Source organism: Ammodytes marinus (assembly GCF_949987685.1).
Source record: "Ammodytes marinus genome assembly, chromosome: 7".
In the NCBI taxonomy this organism is placed as follows: domain Eukaryota; kingdom Metazoa; phylum Chordata; class Actinopteri; order Uranoscopiformes; family Ammodytidae; genus Ammodytes; species Ammodytes marinus.
This window is the reverse complement of record NC_137211.1, coordinates 12,080,541-12,100,484: the sequence shown is the minus strand read 5'-3', so window position 1 is coordinate 12,100,484 and position 19,944 is coordinate 12,080,541. Positions and strand designations below refer to the sequence as shown.

General features: G+C 43.2%; 1 protein-coding gene across 3 annotated transcripts in view; it reads right to left on the bottom strand.

Annotated features, from left to right (window-relative positions):
- znf385a (zinc finger protein 385A) overlaps positions 1-19,944 on the bottom strand; it is a 55,464-nt gene that overhangs the window by 3,394 nt on the left and 32,126 nt on the right. For 2 of the 3 annotated variants that reach the window (XM_080030976.1, XM_080030978.1), the window contains exons 3-7: positions 15,206-15,316; positions 10,350-10,515; positions 3,763-4,140; positions 684-868; positions 233-325 (exon numbers count right to left, since the gene is read on the bottom strand). In XM_080030976.1, the coding sequence (XP_079887102.1) occupies positions 233-325; positions 684-868; positions 3,763-4,140; positions 10,350-10,515; positions 15,206-15,316 (933 nt within the window). Of the gene's footprint in view, positions 1-232; positions 326-683; positions 869-3,762; positions 4,141-10,349; positions 10,516-15,205; positions 15,317-19,599; positions 19,939-19,944 lie in introns of those variants that run through there. The other variant, XM_080030977.1, reaches the window with a different exon arrangement.

The following is a 19,944-nucleotide window of genomic DNA, read 5'->3' as shown; positions in this document are numbered from 1 at the left end:
AGAAGGTCAACACATGCAGATGCAGATGTTTCAGTTTAACTAAGTTAATAATTTCAAGAGGACAAAGCCAAAAACAGAACAATTGGCTAGCATTTGAGAATGCATACACTTAAAGGTTATCAGACCTCATGTCGTTGGTTAACCATGTTTATATGATCTACAGTATAGATGTTGGGTATGCTGACTGTGTCACTGGAGGAGTCATAATTCAACAGTGAAACTGAAATCTTACCGCCAGATCAGCTCCCCTGTGCTTCTTGTGTCGGCTGAGGAGGGGGTTAGGCTTGCCCGCCATGCCGTCCCGGTGCCTTCGACTTGATATGTGCTGCAAGGAAAGAACACAGGAACACAAGTCAAGTTATTCCCACGTTCCCTGTGTGAAAATATTTCCTGCATTAGAAAAAAAATCCAGCCACGTGAAAAATCTTAGGTGTGAGTCTAAATTATTTCTTAAGTCTGTTTTATGAGACTTTGGAATTTTACAATGTGCTAAAATGAAAAGGGAATTGGCGGTTACAAATGCTCTTACACGTAGCTTGTTAACATGAAACAGTCCTCTTAAGACTTATTTCAAAAGAACCAGTTTTGTTGTATGTGCACTATTTTACAGACTTACAAATCCAATTAATTCATTATATTATCATGGATAAAAATACACACATCCAATAGTAACTTCCTCTTACCTGTTTAAGTTGTAGTTCAGAGTTGACCCGCACATTGCAGATCTCACAGTGGAAGGTGCGTTCCTGAGTGTTGGGGTCCACTGGGCCCCCTCCCTGCTCCCCAATGGGCTTGGGGCCCAGGCGAGGGTACGCCTTGATAGGGCCCAGCCCGCTCCGTGCCTCAAGGATAGTTTTGTGTTTGGTACCTGCAGACAGACACACGCGCGCACGCACACACACACACACACACACACACACACACACACACACACACACACACACACACACACACACACACACACACACACGCACACAAACACAAGGAATAACAGAGGTCAGCAATGCCCTTCACAGCATTGAAATTACATATTTAGAAGCTAATAGAATGGAATGAAAAAATGCGCTGGAGATGGATCACTATTTGTAACATTTGAGTCATGCTCTTTCCATCTGTCTGAAGCAGAATGAGTATGAGCTGTTGTTCTCTACAGCACAAAGCACTGACGGAGAAATAGTGACAGTGACATATATTGGGCCATAAAGGAAAACAAAATGTACCATTGGATTGATTCTCTAATAAAAATACCACATATGCACAACAGGCAGAGCATGTTGCTGCAAAAAGTTGTAGTGTTACATTTTTACCACAAGAGGGCTGCAGTTAGTCAACTCTATCAACAAGCCATTAAGAGCTGTAGCTTAGTGTTGTTTAGCCATACTGGGAACTTAAATTAAAGATATCTGAAATAAAATTTGATAGGGTCATATTTTCTGTCAATCATTAATACTGCTGAGTAATCAAAATATGGTTTTGTTTCAATCAAATCGAAAGCTTTTTAGACATGTTTCTTGGCAATACCATAAATTATGATCAACTTTTGCAAGAATAGAAACCTATTCCGCGAGTCAAAAAACACATTATGTCATAAGTTGTCAATAAAATATGTGCTGCATTTGCTAAAAATTATTTATAAAAAGTTATGTTTCATAATATTTTGTTTGCAGTGTTTTCTGTATTTGAGCAAATCCCACTGCAGGTGGATGAAGTTGCAAAAGAGACCACATATAGAGAATTCTGCTACATTTAAGTTGTCTACAAAGCAACCCACCAAAAAGCAACCCACTGTCATTTGCTCTGACATTGAATCACTCTCTAAACTCCCTTTGAACACAGTTAAGGTTACAGAAAGAGAGAGAAATCATCGGAGTGGGGTGGCTGGTGGGGAACATAGAGGCCGTGGGCTCCACTGGGGAGGAAGGGGCTGGAATGATGGATTTCGCTTGAGGCCAGAAATGTGGACTACAGTCATTCCATTTTGGGCTGACAATGGATGGCCTGGTGGATTTTTTAGCATTCTAAGGTTGACTCATAGTGTAAACCAACACTCAAGCAGACAAGGCCCATGGGTTGACATGCTCCCTGTTTTTTTTCTGTTTTTTTCTGCTGTTCAATCTCTGCCACGCATGCGTTTCATCATGTCTTGATTTAATACAAAACATGTGCTTTTATTTTGGAACACTGCTAACATGCACAGTTGTGCTTTTGAGAATGAATGAGGGTGATTGCTTCCAGATTTCTTCCCTCATAGAGTTTCAACTTTTACTCTAGTGTTGAACTTTGGATCCAACTAGCTGACAGCCGGCTGTGACCAATGTGTGTGGGATATCTTTTAATACCTACATACACATGTCCATTGTAAACAAGCTAGCAGGCAGATATAACAACAAGTGTATTGGGTTGTTACAATTAATCATTAACATGTCGGAGAGAGGAATATATGGGATAGTGCTTTATCCAACATAAAGTAGTATTTGCTGGCTGCTTTCATTTGGCTGTGCTTGCTGGACCAAACATTACTCAAGGCAAGTAGGATACAGTTACACTGACTCAGTCCTTCATTGTCTGTTTCTATAGTTTTCTATATATCCCAAAAGAAAGAGTGCAGGTCAGCAGATACAAGCTGTCCTCAGAGGAAAACAAAGTCAAAGGGATCAAAGCAGGCACCTGAGAGGTATGTGGGCCCTGGGAAACATAATGGTATTGTGGTGGTATTGTGGTGACCTCATCCACATGCAACCCAACCCATTTTTCCTTTTTCCACTAACCCTAATCTTAACCCTTAAATCAGGCTACAGGGAAAAGTAATGTTCCGTGTACTGTAAATGACAAGACAATTCATGAATGAGTGGGGGAGAATCTTTTCCCCTTAATAATCATGTATTGTGTGGGTTAAGAAAGCAGAGTGGGTAGGGTTGTCAGTGCTGCATGAGAGAGTAGGTGCACACAGCAGAGGCACCTTGACAGAGATCATGAAACCAGGAGACCAGCTCTCGGTTACATAGGTCGAGCCTGCCAGTGTCAAACAGATCACTTATCTGCTGATCATTGTTTTTCTCAGTACCCTTTGCTGGGTCACAGTCGTGTCATCAAATCAGATAGTAGCACTGACAGCAAGGGCAGTCAGGTATAGTTTGTGCAACTGTGAGGAGCCAAAAAGTGTTAGGTGTGATGTAAGTGGAATCCATGGAGTCATCCTTCTATCAATACTTTAGATGAAGTGTAACAGTGTGACTTAAATTACATTTTGTTCAAAAGATTTGTAATAGAAATAGTTGTCAAATAACTATTTATTTTCACTAAATCCTCATTTGTGGATTTAGTGAGACTTCCATATGTGTTTTTCACTTCCTTTCATCACTCAAATAAACACATTATCTTTTCATTATCTGTAAGGGTATTACCATTAACAACCATTTTACATTGTTTACACTTTTAAAGCATTTTTGAAATTCGATTTTAGAAAGTGAAATCAACCGAGCTGCTGCATGGGTCTTTTCTGGTAAAATTCCTCTGACACATGGGGACATTTTGTTTCCAGCAACAACAACAGCTTTGTGGTTTGAGCAAACAGAGAGGAATCCAACCATAACTGAAAAAAAGATGAAGGAGAAAGTTCCTCCTCCAGACACTCATACTTAAACACCAACAGAAGACTCCAAGAGGAACAACGTCTCCCAATAATCCCACATTGTAAGACCAGCCAAAAAGCGACAAAGTGCAACTTCAACGTATAAGAGCTCAAGAAGGGATTAACTTCACCTTTGTTGTGGGCCTCTAGCTGTGACAGGGAGTTGACAGCCACCTTGCACAGTGAGCAGTACAGGAGCTTCTTGGCCTTGTCCTCCTCTGTCTCAGGATTGGACGGGATGGGGCCGGAGGAGGCCGGGGGGGCCAGGGGGGCTCCTGGAAACGGGGGCCCAGATCCGGGTTGCTCTGAGATCTCCATCCCAGTGCCACAGCCAGGAGGGGAGGAGGAAGAAGAAGGGGGTATCAGGGGTGGAGTGGGGGTCGGCAGGAGGGGGCACACTGTCAGCACAGGGGAGTCCATGGGTGGGGTGGGCGGGGTGGTAAGAGCGGGTAGGGGCCCCGGAGCCAGCAGGGACCCGTTTAACTGTGACAGCAGAGGCCGTGTTTCATCTACACAAACGGAGAGAGAGAGAGAGAGAGAGAGAGAGAGAGAGAGAGAGAGAGAGAGACAACAAATAAATACAAGTCAAATGCAATTTGGAGAAAAATCAAACAAAACTGATTTTGTCGTCCATAACTAGAAACTATAAAGTGTTTTACTATTGACTTCATTGTGTTAAAACTCTGCGGTTGAAGCAAAGTTCCCCTGAAATAAACTTTTTGCTATGTCACACCACATCACTAACCACTCCCAGTTGAATGCGGCCAGCACGGTCTGCTGGGTAGATCAGACAGATCAACATAAAAGCACTTGCAGACGGAAGTGCCTTTTTTATTTTCTACTGTACAGGCAATAATTGGTTAAATAGAGTTCCTTTTAATTAAATGTATATACTATAAAGTGGATCACAGTAGGGAAACGTATGTGTGAAGGCATAGGCTTTTTGAAGTTTTCAAGCCACTCTTTCACTGATGTGGTCTCATCTTATTGAAATGTTTCCGAAGGGAGAAATAGGAAACTGATAGCTCTGCCTGTGAATGTTTTGACTCTTTCCCTCACACCTGTCGTTTTTGGCAGGGCTCGCAGCAAAATGGCTCCTGCTTTGTCACAGGGCGAGACACGGAGTCCAAAGAAAATATCATGAAGCGAGCTCTCATTCCTCCCTCCGCTCACTTACTGTACTGTTCATTTCTTACTGTTGCCTGTGTTTTGATTGTATGATGGTAACTGTTTCTTCTTCAATAACCTGTTTATACATTTCCAGACACATGTTTCTGGTCAGCCGCTCCTGTACGCAATGCCTTCGGTATTCACTAAGCAATGGGCGTTGGCTGAAAAAAGACCCCCTAAATCTGGGTGGGGTATTCAGAACTCCTCCATCAGCAAGCACCAGCAGGCCCTTCTCCAAACTCCACAGGATACAGCGCCGAGGGCCGGCCATGAAAGAAGCCCCAGTGGATTACGGTATTAAAGGGATAACATGGAGTATTTCTGGGGAGAAAACAATATTGACTTTAACTGCTCAATTTCCTTTTGGGGATTCCCACATGCTTTGTCATTTTGTCACATGACAGAAACAACAGGGATTGTGATATATTGATGTATTTGTTCCACTATGCGAGTCTTATATGTGGATTTATGATCATTTGTGTATTGTATGTGTGTAACTATGGAGCGGCTACTATTGCATCATCTCTGATGCCATTGTCAGTGATTTCCATTCCACTGCTTTCCAAGATCAGAATTTTCTCTCTTTCCATATTGGAAGATTCCAGATGCAAAGGTGCTGGCTACACAGCATGTTTGTCAAACAGATGTTTTGTTGGGGGAGAGAATATATTTATTGCTATGACATTGGCTGGATCAAGGTGCGGTGTGTGGGTAAACACTCTTTGGTGAGGTTTGTGACTCCTGATGTACTTATTTTGCCACATCACTGACTGAGCTGGTTTATTTGATTGCAGTAGTAGAGTAAAGTATAATGATAAAGAAGCAAAAATGGTCCTCTCCAGAACTGTTGCTGTATTTTGCCCACACACAGGCACATACGCATGGCTTCATTACAATGCCGAGAGTCAGACCCATCCACAGTGTTGATTACATGTGGTTTGAGTTAAAAAATCAAGTAGGGGAGAATAGAGGTGGGCCAAATAGAAATGAGGGTTTTTCAAAGTCCATGATGGTCTGGAGGCCAGCCATACCAAACCATCAGGTCCTATCACTGTTTCACCTCATACTGCAGTGATGTCTCATACACCCACAAAACAAGTTCAGCTCCAGGTTAAATCTTCTTGGCCTCTGGAGCCAACCCAAAATTAAAAAATCTCACTCGGCAGCAAAGTGTTTCTTTTTGCCAGATTTACCGAAAAGAATTGACAAATTGCAATTGTTTTCCTGTCCTGAAAATCCCCCTGTCACCATGGATATGTTGCCAATCCAATTTATCACTGATAAGGCAGTTAACCGACTTTCTTTCCTGTCGGCTTGCCTCATAGCCAAACAGAGGAATGCATTATTCACTAGGAGAGGTCAGCAAACAAGATATAACTCAGTCCAGATGCTTAACACTATCGCCTGGCATGACTGCATTGCCTTAATCCACTTCAGGAAATTAAAGCTGCGTATAGTATGCAGTCCATGGGGAGAGGTTTGTTGATAAAGCCATGGGATTTAATACAGACTCATTTCAAATTCAGACCAAAATAACTTCCTCTGTTTGCAGCAGGAGTCAAAGTTCATCTGGAATGCTTCAGTGTGAAATGTTCTCTAGTCTGCAAGTTAGCTTCTTGGAAATGCAAAGCCTTTACTGCAAAAAGAAATATAACTGATGCTGGGTCGCGTACCAAATAACACGCAGGCGTTTAAAAAAAAAAGAAAGACAAGTTGAAAGCAGAACTGGGACCTAATCAGTCCTTTGTGTAGGCAGAACATTATGCAGTGATGGATATGCTTCGTTTAGTTTAAAGGTTGAATGAAAGCAGTGCAATTTAAGCAGATTATAAAGCCTTTCATAGTTGTGTGTTGGTAACAGGTCATCTACATACTGTTCCACCAAAACATTCCAGGAGGCTTAACACCGAACTGGCATTGTTGGGTATTATTATGGTATGATCATTTCTAGGTGTTTGTGCGTGTGTGTGTGTGTGTGTGTGTGTGTGTGTGTGTGTGTGTGTGTGTGTGTGTGTGTGTGTGTGTGTGTGTGTGTGTGCGTGTGTGTGCGTGTGTGTGTGTGTGCGTGCGTGTGTGTGTGTGTGTGTGTGTGTGTGTGTGTGTGTGTGTGTGTGTGTTATCAGGTCCCATTCTTAATGATTAATGAGCTAAGAAACACAATTCTGGCCCTACAAGAGAAGAGCCTCATTCATAATGCATTTTGGGGCCTTATTCCAAGTCTGGCCTGCGTCCGACACACACACACACACACACACACACACACACACACACACACACACACACACACACACACACACACACACACACACACACACACACACACACGCACACACTTTCTGAGTTTATCAGATAATTATGTTGATTCTTTCAGGTAGGTCTCAAATAATCCAAGCTCGCCTAAGATCAACAACGACTATAAAGAAAGAGCAACTCAGTGTAACGCGACTCTATAGTCACATCATGGCCATGCAACCCTAGCCCTCACGTGGAAGTCATCTGTATCTGTTTAATTGACCTTGGGTGTGTGCGCGCCTGTGAGTGTGTTTGTGTGGACCAAAGAGTGCTATAATATCAGGGTGGTTTTAACAGGGCCCTTCATTAGAGTGGGAGTGTCAGACAACAGAGGGATAAAGAGGAGGGGACGGGGGAGGGAGGGAGGAGCAAAGTTTCTCTCCAAAAGTAAACAGCTGCCTCTCCATCACCCGCAGGCCCAGCCAAACCCTCAGCTCATCAGGCCAAATCCCCCAAAGCCAATGGCCTCCTCTTTGGGGGCAACACTAACCACAAACCCTTTGAGGGCTATAAACCTCGTGACCTGTTCTGATCACCTTAAGGTTAAAGAAGCATCACCATTTTAACAGTGCGACATGACTGACCTGTCACTCTTTTAGCCTTCAGCAAGGTCTTGATATGTCCTGTTGACAGCCATTACTGTTGACTGACTTAATTTGATATGTGCATGTGAAATGATGCAGCGTCAAAGGGAAGGTCATCATGTACCAGATTGTACGTTTACTGTATTGTGTCCGAATTTTTTGTATATTGTGGGACATCCCAGATCATCAAACAGACCATTCACAGGAAAAATCACCCATCATCAACAACAAATGCTGCTCTGTGATATAAGGGATTTGCACTGTGGGAAATCTTCCCCTCATGCTTCCGTCTGTGTGCGTGCGTGGGCCTGACCACGTTGGTTGTGTATTTGTGAATTTGCGTTTGTGTGTGTCTGTAAGTGTGTGTTTGTGCGTGTGTGTGTGTGTGTGTGTGTGTGTGTGTGTGTTTGTGCGTGTGTGTGTGTGTGTGCACGTGTGGCCTTGTCAGTTTCAGCGTAACTGCCCCAGAGTGACCTGTGTTAGTCTCCAAAGGCCACAGGCTTTCCCAGTTGAGGCCATGCACAGCTGCCTGCTCCCAGAGATAACTGTCCCCACTATGGACAGAGGGACAGGATCCCACCGAGGCCAGGCGCGCACACACACACACACACACACACACACACACACACACACACACACACACACACACACACACACACACATACACACACACAATCAAACACACACACAATCACACACTCAAAAGAAAGCAAGCAAGGAGGCAGGCCAGGAAGAGAAAAGGTTCCAGGGTCACGAGACAGAGGTTTGGATGGAAAAAGGCATTCTTTCACATGTTGCTACTTTCAGATCTCGATCATGGCAGGCTTGTTTTGGCTCCTCGTGCTCATGGAGTCTCACAAATGGCGACAGGCCTAAAGCTGATCTCAGATCCCCCATGAGGGACGGAAACGAGAAAAGGACTGGCCCTCTTACTACTCTGGGATTGGCTGAAATAAACTCTTTAATGGATAGAAAATAGTCAAAGCCTTTGCTACGTTGCTGTATTTTGACCTTTACTGAACCTGAGTTTAATCTCTTTCTTCATTGTGTTTGCTCTGCGCCCTCCCCTCAATACGGGGGAAAATGTCTGGTAAACAGTCAAAGCAAAAGAAACTTTTGTAAATGTCAACAAAACATAGCTGGTCTATTAATTGCTTCGTGTGTGATCCAAGGACACAGTGGTGACAGTGAGGGAATGGAAAATTCTGGGTTGAGAAGGGGAAAAGGGCAGAGGGACTTTCATTAGCTTTAAATAGGCAGATGAGCAAGACAGTGAGAGAAAAAGTAAGACTGAAACAACAGAGACAGGGCTAAATAGATACTGCTAAAGAAAGAGCTTGCAACACCTCTCCCATGCCCCGCATCCTTTACAGCTAATAAATGAATCTGCCAACTGTGAATTACTTCTCATTAAAGTCAGATCAGCTGATGTCTCTGTCCCTTCAGATGCTGGCTTAGATTCTGCTACATCAGACACGTATACAATGGTGTCATCTTTATTTTTCTCAATCAGTCTTAGCGCTCATTACCACCACCCTGGGCTCGGTCAACATGGTCTATTTTGATTCTGGTGGCAAAGGGTGTTGCATTCATTATAAATCACCCAGAAGGGCACAACCAGACAGACCAGACAGGCATATGCATGCCACAGTGGGGTTCATTGAAAAGAGGCCAAGAAACTGCCACGTTGCCACGCCACGTGTACGCCAACTCACCTGCTCACAGTCTAAATAGATGGAGAGCAAACGGGTTTGTACATTGCTCATTTGAACAAAGCATTTGTGGTTTGACAGGGCTAATACAGAGGGATAGTCCTTGGTACAGTAAACATGCTTTGACTTTGATCAACCTATCACTCAGAAAGCAGGGGACCGGATGTGTGGTTGTGGTTTACATGTTGGTTTGTCTACTCCTCTCTGTGCCACTCAGCTGTCTGCCAGACAAAGACAATCAAAGGCAATCCCTTTGTATTATGATTGTCCTGTATTACAGTAACAACAAAAAAAGGCCTGAATGCAAATTAATGAAGCAGCACAAGGCCATATTTTTCAGTAGCAACTCTAGGAACATACATCTGAATATAGTGATCTGAATCAGTCACAAGCAGACGTAATGAACACATATGGAATATTACATGTGTTTTTGATTAAGTTTGTGATATGAGTTCAGTTGAGGCTTCGCGACCTCATTGGAAAAATTGGGGCTCTGACTCCTCATCGTCTGTGTTCATCAAGTTTTTTGCCAAAAAACTTACTTACAGAAGCTGCCTTCAAGGCTGACTTGGGCCCACTGCTTTGAAGTTAAGGCTCAATTTAATTTCTCTGTGTAGTGTACAACATATCCAGGGCCACAGAACGGAACTTATTGCTTCATCTGTGACCCACTTTTGAAGTAAAATCCTCAGTATTCTGAGTTCGATTTTTTAATTTTATTTTTTAAAGTTATCTCAAAATGAAGATCGACTATTTTACTATATCTCTTAAGTTCTGGCACCTAAAATTGTTCAGCCACTAATCTCATGAAAGCGTGATCTGTGAATGTGAGTGTACAGTATCTGTGTCAGTGCAAATAGTCTCTGGGGTTTGTGGGACTGTACTGTTTCCTATGCAAATGATGAACCTGTGAATATCCAGCGATGATTGAAATGATTACTTCTTCAACAAAACTCTCACCTGCTTTGCTGGCTTCACTGTCTGGGGCAGCTCCGGGTGGAGACGGTGAGGAGGTGGGGGGCACAGTATGAGGCTTGTCACCCTCCTGAGGACGACTCTTAGAGGTCTCGATGCCTTTAACTCTCCTCGCATGGCGGTTTCCTTTGTAATGGGCTTCTGCCTGGCTCTATAGGAGAAAACAGATGGGGGGAGGGGGTGATGTTTATGTTGTAAGTGAACTCCAAAGCCATTGGTTGAATAAAACATTGTTGGCGGGAATAGACTCACTGTGACACCCGCGCACATGTGCATGTCATTATGATAGCATGTTATTCAATACAATCAGTGGACTGGAGCCATAGACAGCAGGCAGGTTTACAGCAGATAGATAGATGGATTACAACCATCGGGACGAAATTACGCAGTGATGGGTACATTCGAGACCAAGACCTGTCTGCCCCCCTTGTCTCTTTGTTATCTTGTTATCAAATTAACAACACATGTTCATGCAGTATATTCAGACTAACTGTACATATTGTGTTCTGCATTGGACATAACTGCTCAGCTCAAAGACTTGACATACATCATCTGCAGTCTAAACCTCTACATGCACCTTGACTGTATTTGGCTCCAGCTTCCATTACTTCAGTCATGCTGACAGACATGCCAAGGGGAGTTTAACTCAGGGTCAGTGGGATTATACACTATATGCCTGAGAGGGCCCACAAGTCCTGCACTGACACATCCCTCACTGCTACAACAGAGACACGCACACACACGCACACACACACTCACACACACACACACACGCACACACACGCACGCGCACGCACACACACACACACACACACACACACACAAACACAAACACAAACACAGAGGCTGGCATACGTGGGCTCTGACATACATTCTGTGATCGCCTTCAGCTGCTCACTGAACAGGGTCAGGCTCTTGCTCAATCCTACACTTAACTGCTTGCCTGTAGAGTGGTCAAGGTCTAAATATATATGCTATGCTAAGGATTTGAGGAACTATAGATCATCCTGCATTCTTGCAAAGAAAGAAAAAATGGCTATAGTTTATGTGCTTTTTCAGAGAGTAAACAGCAGAGACCACAGGGATATCAGGGGAATCCTTCGCTAGTCTGTGTATGTTTGCGTGTGCACACAGAGGCATGTGAGCCAGGGGACAACATGGCGCATGAGATACAGGGCTGCTGTACTGAGCTGTCTTCAGCGGTCTATAGCTTTACAGTAGTATGGTGTATGCAAAGACACACACAGGGATCATGTAACCCCATTTGCAATCTGTTTGTTCCATTGTTTATATCCAGTTAAGTGTCCTTCATTTCAAAACACAAACAGGCTCCTTGCTGATACAGACACATTATGTCAGTTAGTCGGATAGCTCCCTGCTATGTCCTCAAGTATGAAGACTGAGCAGATGTTTCATATTGTGTGCCGTGCTGGCCAAATAATGCTTGTATCAAGAATCCATCGATGAAATGATTATTAAGTGGCAGGATTATGGTTATACTTGCAAGGGCCGGACATTTTCTTGGGGAGAAGCCGACAGCTGCCACAGGCGCTGAAAGGCTTGGCGAATTTGACTGACACTTAGGACATCACACTGACCACAGGATCAAATGTGGAGATAGAAAAGGCAGGCAGTGGGTGATGAGTAATGTTTGTGTCCTCAGTTGTGTATGTTTGCATTGTATGGTATCAAGGACGTGAGCTGGCACTGTAAAGAGAAGCAGTATTGATATATAAGATTACATGATGACAGACCTGGCTCTAGATATAACAGAGCCGCTGTAACTGTAGCCTTCAAAGTGGTCTTAAGGAACTCTTTTAGCAAAGCTCGTATACGGTTGGTGAAGAGAGCCGTAGGTGCTGAGGGAAGGGGCTGCTGACAGAGAAACGATCTCCCAGATGAAAGTAGGAATGAGGGAAGATACAGTAGAACATGTATAAGGTGATGCGTGTGCAAAAGTGGCCACAAAGGCTCTCTCTGCCTCCACCACCAAGTCAGAGGGATCAGCTGAGTATCAGTGTGAGGTCCTGGAAAGGGAATAACGGGCAGATAAAGTGCCTAGCCAGGAAACTAAAAGACAAAGAAGCTGGTGTCAAGAGCCGGACCAAGACTGCGTATTATAAAAAGGAGACAAAAATAGAGGAAGTTTCAGCATGCAGAGAGGACTATCATTCTGAAGGGAAGGCTGTGATTTTACAGCATAGCTACAGCTGCAGCTCCAGATGACACAACAAGGAAGAAAAAAGGAGAGGAAATTAAAAGTGAAAAAAAAAACGATTGTGGGGGTGGTAAAAAAGAAAGAAAGAAAGAAAGAAAGAAAGAAAGAAAGAAAGAAAGAAAGAAAGAAAGAAAGAAAGAAAGAAAGAAAGAAAGAAAGAAAGAAAGAAAAAGAAAGAGAGCAGTGAAGTAGAGGAGAATAAACGAGGCATATTAGCCTAGTGTTGCTGCAGCAGCTGTGACGTTGGTCAATGCAGCGCGACGGAGCCTGTGATGTCACTAATGCAGCATGCCACCAAGGTTACTCTGCATAAACCACCGTTTAACACCTCACACCAAAACACGATGCAGGGACAGCGGGGCACAAACCCTCCCCCCATCCTTTCCTCCTCTCTCCTCTCCTTCTCTTCTCACCCTCCATATCTCCTCTCACCCACATTCCCAGGAAGCACTGGGGCTGTCAGAGCCAGACACTAATCCTTGCCCTTGACAAATGCATCTTATAATAAGTAGTGGCAGGCAATTTTAGGCATTTCCACACAGTAAATAATGCAGCATGAGAGAGGGAGATGGATAGAATAAGGGGGAGAAGGTTGCTGAGAGAGAGAGACAGAGAGAGAAAGAGAAAGAGAGAGAGAGAGAGAGAGAAAGAGAGAAAGATCAAATGGGACGAATGAATAATGGTGAAATGATGCGTGAAATGAGGGAAGAAGGGGTTGGAGCAGAAAGCCAGAAATGGATCCTTTGAAGACAAATAAATTGATCATGACATTACATGGGAAGCCCCCATTGCTTTTTTTTCCTTCTTTCTTTTTGACCGAAGCGACCCACATCAACTCACAGACGGCAGATAAAGATGTAGAAATGTCAACATCAAGGGCAAAATTATCTTTTCTTCTCAAAACCAGAAAAAAAACGAGGCATGGAATGCGGCACAGGATTCTTCGAAGTGTTTCCCCGCTGTATTATTTTCATCCATGAAATATTCGTCCTGACTTAACATTATGTAAAAGAGGATTGCGTGTGTGGGGAGTCATTTCATGGCAATATGGGGGACAGATTTTCTCCAGCCGAGCTTAGTAGGACAGCACAAGCAACACACAGCCCGCTACAAGTTTGACAATGCTGATATACTGCAGAGGGAGTTTTTTTATTCTCTCGTGTACACTTGAAATAAAAAATGTCTTCTATCTGTCAGGAGCCAGGACATCATCCAGGGCTGCTGTAGGTCTCACCTACTGTTACCTTGAACAGGTGCACCAATAAACACGACATGAGCTTCAGCGGAGAGACCAAATTCTCTTGAAACCTTAACCTGTGCTTCTACATTTCAGCAAAATCAGCCTACACTGCAAATCATTTCAAGTCAGATATACTCTGTTGTGCAACACACATTTTAAGCTAGAAATGATGACTAAAATATAGTAGATTCTGGATACGTTAGGTGCTTCTCTTAAAACTTTGCTCAGTGACTTTTCCTTTTAGCTGTCATCATTAGAACAACAATCATAACCATTGGCTTAAATATTTAAAGTCTTTAAATTGTTCACAGTTTTAATGTTTATCCAAACTGTATCCAACAGAACATTTCATCACTATAGATCCCTCTCTTTGACTGCTGGCTGTGGAGTTCAAAATATTTCATCATATAAACATCGCTGTCTAACTGTTTCCTGAGCCTAAGAGGATATACAGCAGAGAAGTGTGCAATGGGTAGGCTCAAGATTACAGCCCTGCAGCTCCCTGACCACAGGGAAAAACCATGATTGTAGAGCTGAAGAGTATATATAGCACCGGTCCACTCCCTATTGTGTATTGTGGATGGATGTACTGAATGTACGCCCTGGCCCTGAAGTCTTCACCACTGAATAGGGAGAATCGCAGCCAAATTATACACTACACATATGACATTTGGCGCTGATGTTGCCATGTGTCTGTCTTATAGAGCAAGGAGAAAAAGGCTTGGAATTGGTTGGCAACACTATACATAAAGTACTTCCATGTGATTTTTGTTTTTGTCGATTTGTCATCAGTCGTGTATGAAAGTTGCCTGTGTGGGTGCAACGTTCCATTGAACTCCCATCATGAGTATAGATAGAAATGACACCATATGGACAAAGCAGGGGAAACGAATGTTGGATTTCATTGATAGAGTTGTACAAAGGCATGAAATATTCTAAAGTGATTCTTACTTAACGACTCCTTAATGTGAAATTGATTTTACAAGTGCTCAAGATCTTCATCAAGCCCCGTTATAATTGATGGGCATGACAAAAGAAATGGCTTTGAAAACTTGCTTCCAGGGCCGCTCTTGAGAGACTTTGTGCTGCAGTGATTATTGCTTCTGCTAACACAGTAACAAAAACAAATTAAATTGCAACGCGGTCGCCCACTGCCAAAACACAACCCAAACAAATGTACCACATCCTCTGTGTCAATACCCGCTCTCGGGAGAGCAAACAGGATAGAAAATCCTCCAACAGATTCCTTAAGAAAAAGTAAATAAAGGTATTCCAACAGGATACGGCATATTTAATGTCACGTGGGAAATGGAGACATCAGAAGAGATGGAGTGAGAAGCAATACTTTGTACATTTCTTTCTTTTTTGAAGTTTCCTCTATACCTCTGAGTTGAAGCGGATCTGGCAGACGTTACAAGAGATGACTGGCCGCTTGGTTTTGATCAGAGGAACTCCAAAGGTGTGGTTGATCACAGCCTTCTGCACCGGGTCCATCTGAAGGAGAAAGTGACAGGAGGAGAGAGAGAGAGAGAGAGAGAGAGAGAGCGGACAATATAAATCTGTGAGCTATGATTTATAGTTATTAGTCATATACTACAGCACTGTGCTCCAGATGTCCCGGTACTACAAGTTGACAGGACAGTCCATCATGATATTAGGGATGAATAGGGTTGCAAACGGGTGGAAAGTTTCCGGTAAATTACCGGAAAGTTTCCGGAAACTTTCCACGGGAACTTTCGCTCGGGAATTTTGGGAATATTCAAAATTGGAAATTATAGGAATTAACTAAATGGCGGTAATTTAAATGAAGTGTTTTATAACCAAACATAAATCTAAACATATAAACACTACATTTTGTCATAGGCAGACATCCATGCAAAATAATACAATCAAAACACATTACATTTGAACAGATTTATTTGTAAGAAGAACTTTATCAAGTTTTGATTATTTTATGAACAATCAATAATTTCACTGAACAACAAAAAGATGAATGTCGAGTAAAATATTACTCATCAGTCTCACCCCACCCATTCAATAAATAAAGTCAAATGCCTTAGCCTGGTCCAACCAGACCATCGTACTTAATTTCATTTGTACAGAAGGTCTGGAAGTGCTGTAATTGGCAAACGTTCACTCACTTGGGGGCGGGTGTCTGTTGAAGTTTAAAACTATCGGATCTGCCTAGTGCCACTCTGGATTAGCCAACCAATCGCATCACGTTTGGTCAGACGTATGTCATGAGCCGCCTTCTGACGGTGCGTTTCAGTTGTACAGGGAGCTCGGAAATTTCCGACTTCACTACATATTGTAGTCTATGGATCTACCGGTACCTGGCAACAGTAACTTGCTAGAGCCTAACGTTAAGTTATTTGGATGAGAAAGGTTGTAGGCGTCCATACTTTCCCGAGCAGATGTACTGGAACACAGACAGGTCGGAACTCGGAACTACCAAGTGGGAAATTTGGAGTTCCGAGTATAAACGAACGCAGCATTCAACTGAAACTGGAGCGCGACTTCGACGTCATCGTTCTCAGCCACTCGCTCTGTTCGCTGATTGGATAACCAAAAATTTGGCCGCGCAGATTCCATGAACACACACCACCCCTAGACTGACTACTGAAGTGAAATGAAAATTGAGTGGAAGTAGGTAGGCCCCCCATGTGATGGAGGAATGCACAGAGCGTAGGGGGCGTGGCCTCAGTACTCCTGCAGTAGGATGTGTGCTATGTGCAATTTGCCAAGTGTACTTGCATAAAATCTGGTTGTTTTAGTCAAGATTATGCTAAAATATATTGTCCCCAACTATATTTAAAATCCCAGTTGAAGCCTCTGTAAACCTGGTCTAGTAAAAATCAATATATGATATCAAGTTGGGTATCTCAATAAACTTCAGAAAAAATCTGATTTGAAATTAAATGTTCATAAATATATTAAAACTTAGTTGGAAAAACAGCTTTTTACAGTCTAGAACGTTTGCCTGGACTGAAATAACATAATTAGGAGAATTTAGTGCATTTGGGTTGCTTTAAATTTAGTAAATTCCCGTTTATTCCCGTTAATTCCCAAAATTCCCGTTAATTCCCATAAATTCCCGTTAATTCCCATGAAAAGTTTCCAACTTTGAAAATTCCCGGAATTTTGCAACCCTAGGGATGAATCTACATCAGATGGAAGAGGCCAAGATTGTCCGCCCATAAGTAACTAAACCTTAAAGTCTAAATGACCACGTGCATAGGGTGGATAAAGTACTACTAAGAATAAGAGGCTTTACAGCTTCTATCCAGTGTTTATGTTTATGTCTGTTTATGCTCAGCAAACAGTGGTCGAAAGCGCTGCTGCAACTCAGACACCCTTTGCATCCGACCCCAAGCTCAGATGTCTGACCCTGATATAGCTTCATACTGTCCCCTGTGTTAATTGCTTCAGCTGGGACGTCCATCATCCGCGTGGTGTTAAGCCCCCCGTATAAATTAAACTGATTCGCTTCAGCAGCTCTCCATGGTTTTGATGGCTAAGCCGCCCACTTAAACTCTGTCCCAGACACAAAAGGCCCAGCTTGCCCTGATCTCAAAAGGGCACCATTCCAATTATTCATCTGTGTTTGAACCTGAATTTATCTAGCGATCATTGTTAATTGACCTCTAGCATTAGTCTGGAGTCAACGGCTGGTGTGGATTTCAACCACAGGGCAATTGTCAGGCAACACGTCTGCAGCTAAAGCAGTCAAAATGTATACGATGACGGGGGCTTTGTACTGTATCCAAAGAAATCAAGGGAAACAAATGTCCTGGTCCTAAGAACAAACTGGAAATTATGCCGTGTGATTTGAATTTGTAAGGCAGTGTAGGGAAGGTTCCAGAGAGAGAGTCCTCCCTCCAAGTCTGATGAAAGCCTGCGGGAGAGCACGGCAGGCACTAAATTACTCAATGTGGCTCATCACTACTTTTAATTTGACCAATCACTTAGCTTTATTTTCTCAGCTATCTTGCACCCCAGAACCATATAGTCACATCACACAAATGGCTCAAGACTCTGGCCCGAGGAATGATGGAGAGAATCAGAGCAGCTAGAACGTACATGGATATTCTTGTAACTCTGAGCAGACAATTAGAATTTCTGCACGGTACTTGTTACTTGGCAACTCCTAGGAAACAAGGTAAACAGAGAAATGGGTAGGAGGCCTAAAACATTTAGCTGGGTGACAGCACAGTACAGAAACACAACATCTGGAGGAGCGAATGAGTGAGAGAGAGAGAGACTGTGGGAGAGGAAGATGAATTGGGATGGATAGAAAGACAAAGGTGGGGGGGATTGGAAAAGGGGCCAGAAAGAGAGAGAGAGAGAGCGAAAGAGGCCCAGGCCGGACATCCTCTCATCGCACATTCTTATCTCATTTGGCTCTCTCTCCCATGCTCCACGTTCCATTACTCCCTCTACTTCTCTCCCAAGTAACAGCCTAATGTACCCCCCCCCCCCCTGCTGCAGTTGTTGTAAATTCAGATAGTAGAAGGGGGGGGGGGCCTGGGGGGTGTATTAAGCAATGGTGTTGGTGGACGATAACTTAGCATTAGTCCCGGACAACAAAGCAGTCAACTCTCCACTTTCAAAATCTTACCCAATGTTACCCCAACTCCCACATTCCAATCAAACTCAAAGAGTTCTGTGTTACTACACTGTATGTGGGTGTCCATGCTGTGACCCACTATCCCCCTCCCATTTGAGGAAAGTTTAACAAGAGCTGAACATGGTCGGTGCTTGGAGTATCTGTACACATGAATCATGGGTTTCTCCCCGCCCGGCCAGTCAGTGAAGTGCTCTGGGTGTGGGTCAGCTCTGATCCATCCAGTCTATCCAGCTGTTAAAAACACTGTCCAGCTGCCAACAAGCCTTTTTGGACAGCAGCTCACACGGGCCTCTAACCCAAAACGCTCTCCAAAACATGTCCACACTAAATAGGAGCAGAGCAATCATGATGTAACTGAAGAAAGATTTTTTTCCAAAACCCACTCAAATCGCTTTGACCAAAAATCAGGGATTGTATTTTCAAACTGGCGACTTTTCTTATATTAAAAGTTTATGATTAAATCCCTTGAATCTCCTTAAATCAAACGGGTAAATTATATATATCATTGTTGTCTTGATTGTTAAAGGTGAACTGAGTGAGTTTTGGAAACGTTCATGTGGAAGTATGATGCCGTTGAATGTGGTGTGAGCTTTGGCAGATGTAAGTAAACCACACAGACCACTGATTTTAGCATCACTCAGCGATCATGTCAGTAGATCCACAGGTCCTAAAGACCCAAGAAAAACCCCTCAATGCCATGTTCTTTAACACAGGGACGTCTCTGTGGAGAAATAACCAAAAGAGCAAGCAAGCATCTCCCGATACAACAGAAGGATACGCACCCAAACCCACCAACATCTTTATTTTACTTTCTCTTTCTTCCACTCTTGTTTCTCCCTTCTTTATCATTTCCAGTCTTTCCCTTATTTTCTTTGTTTTTTATTCTCATTTTTCTAGGTTGTTTGATCAACTCCCTGCAACAAATTGTTTGGAATGTTGGAATTCCAATGGGAATGATAAATGCATTGCTCTCTGACTCTCAGTGGGGCCACTCCGGCAGTCACTGTGAAGTCTGCAACAGTGCCAGATGAAAGCAGCCTTTGAAGCTTAAAGTTCCACAGTAATTTTTTGCCTTGTGCACAGTTTAACTTGTGACACAGTTGGGTAAAAAACAAAACTGAAACAGCTAAAGAGCCCCATAGGTACTCACCTGCTGCTTCTCCTCTGTGTCTGTAGAAGTTTGGAGCTGCATTGGTCCTCCTGTGTGTGTGCTGCTGGCCGAGCTGTGTGTTTGGTTCTCGGCATGTGCGAGACTGAGAGAGTGTGGTGCACCTTCCTCACTCATTCAGCCTCCTATAGTTGGTTGTCAATGCTGGATGCAAACTCACTTAAAAATAAAATAAAATAGGTATTGTGCCTAGTGATGCATTGCCAGCTGAGAATTCTTTGTTTTTCCTATCTTGGCACACTGCCTGCCTCTCTTTTAAATGCTGGAAGGAATTTTCTGTCTCTTATTTTCACTGACACATCACCTGGCAAGTGCCTGTCCCTTTCT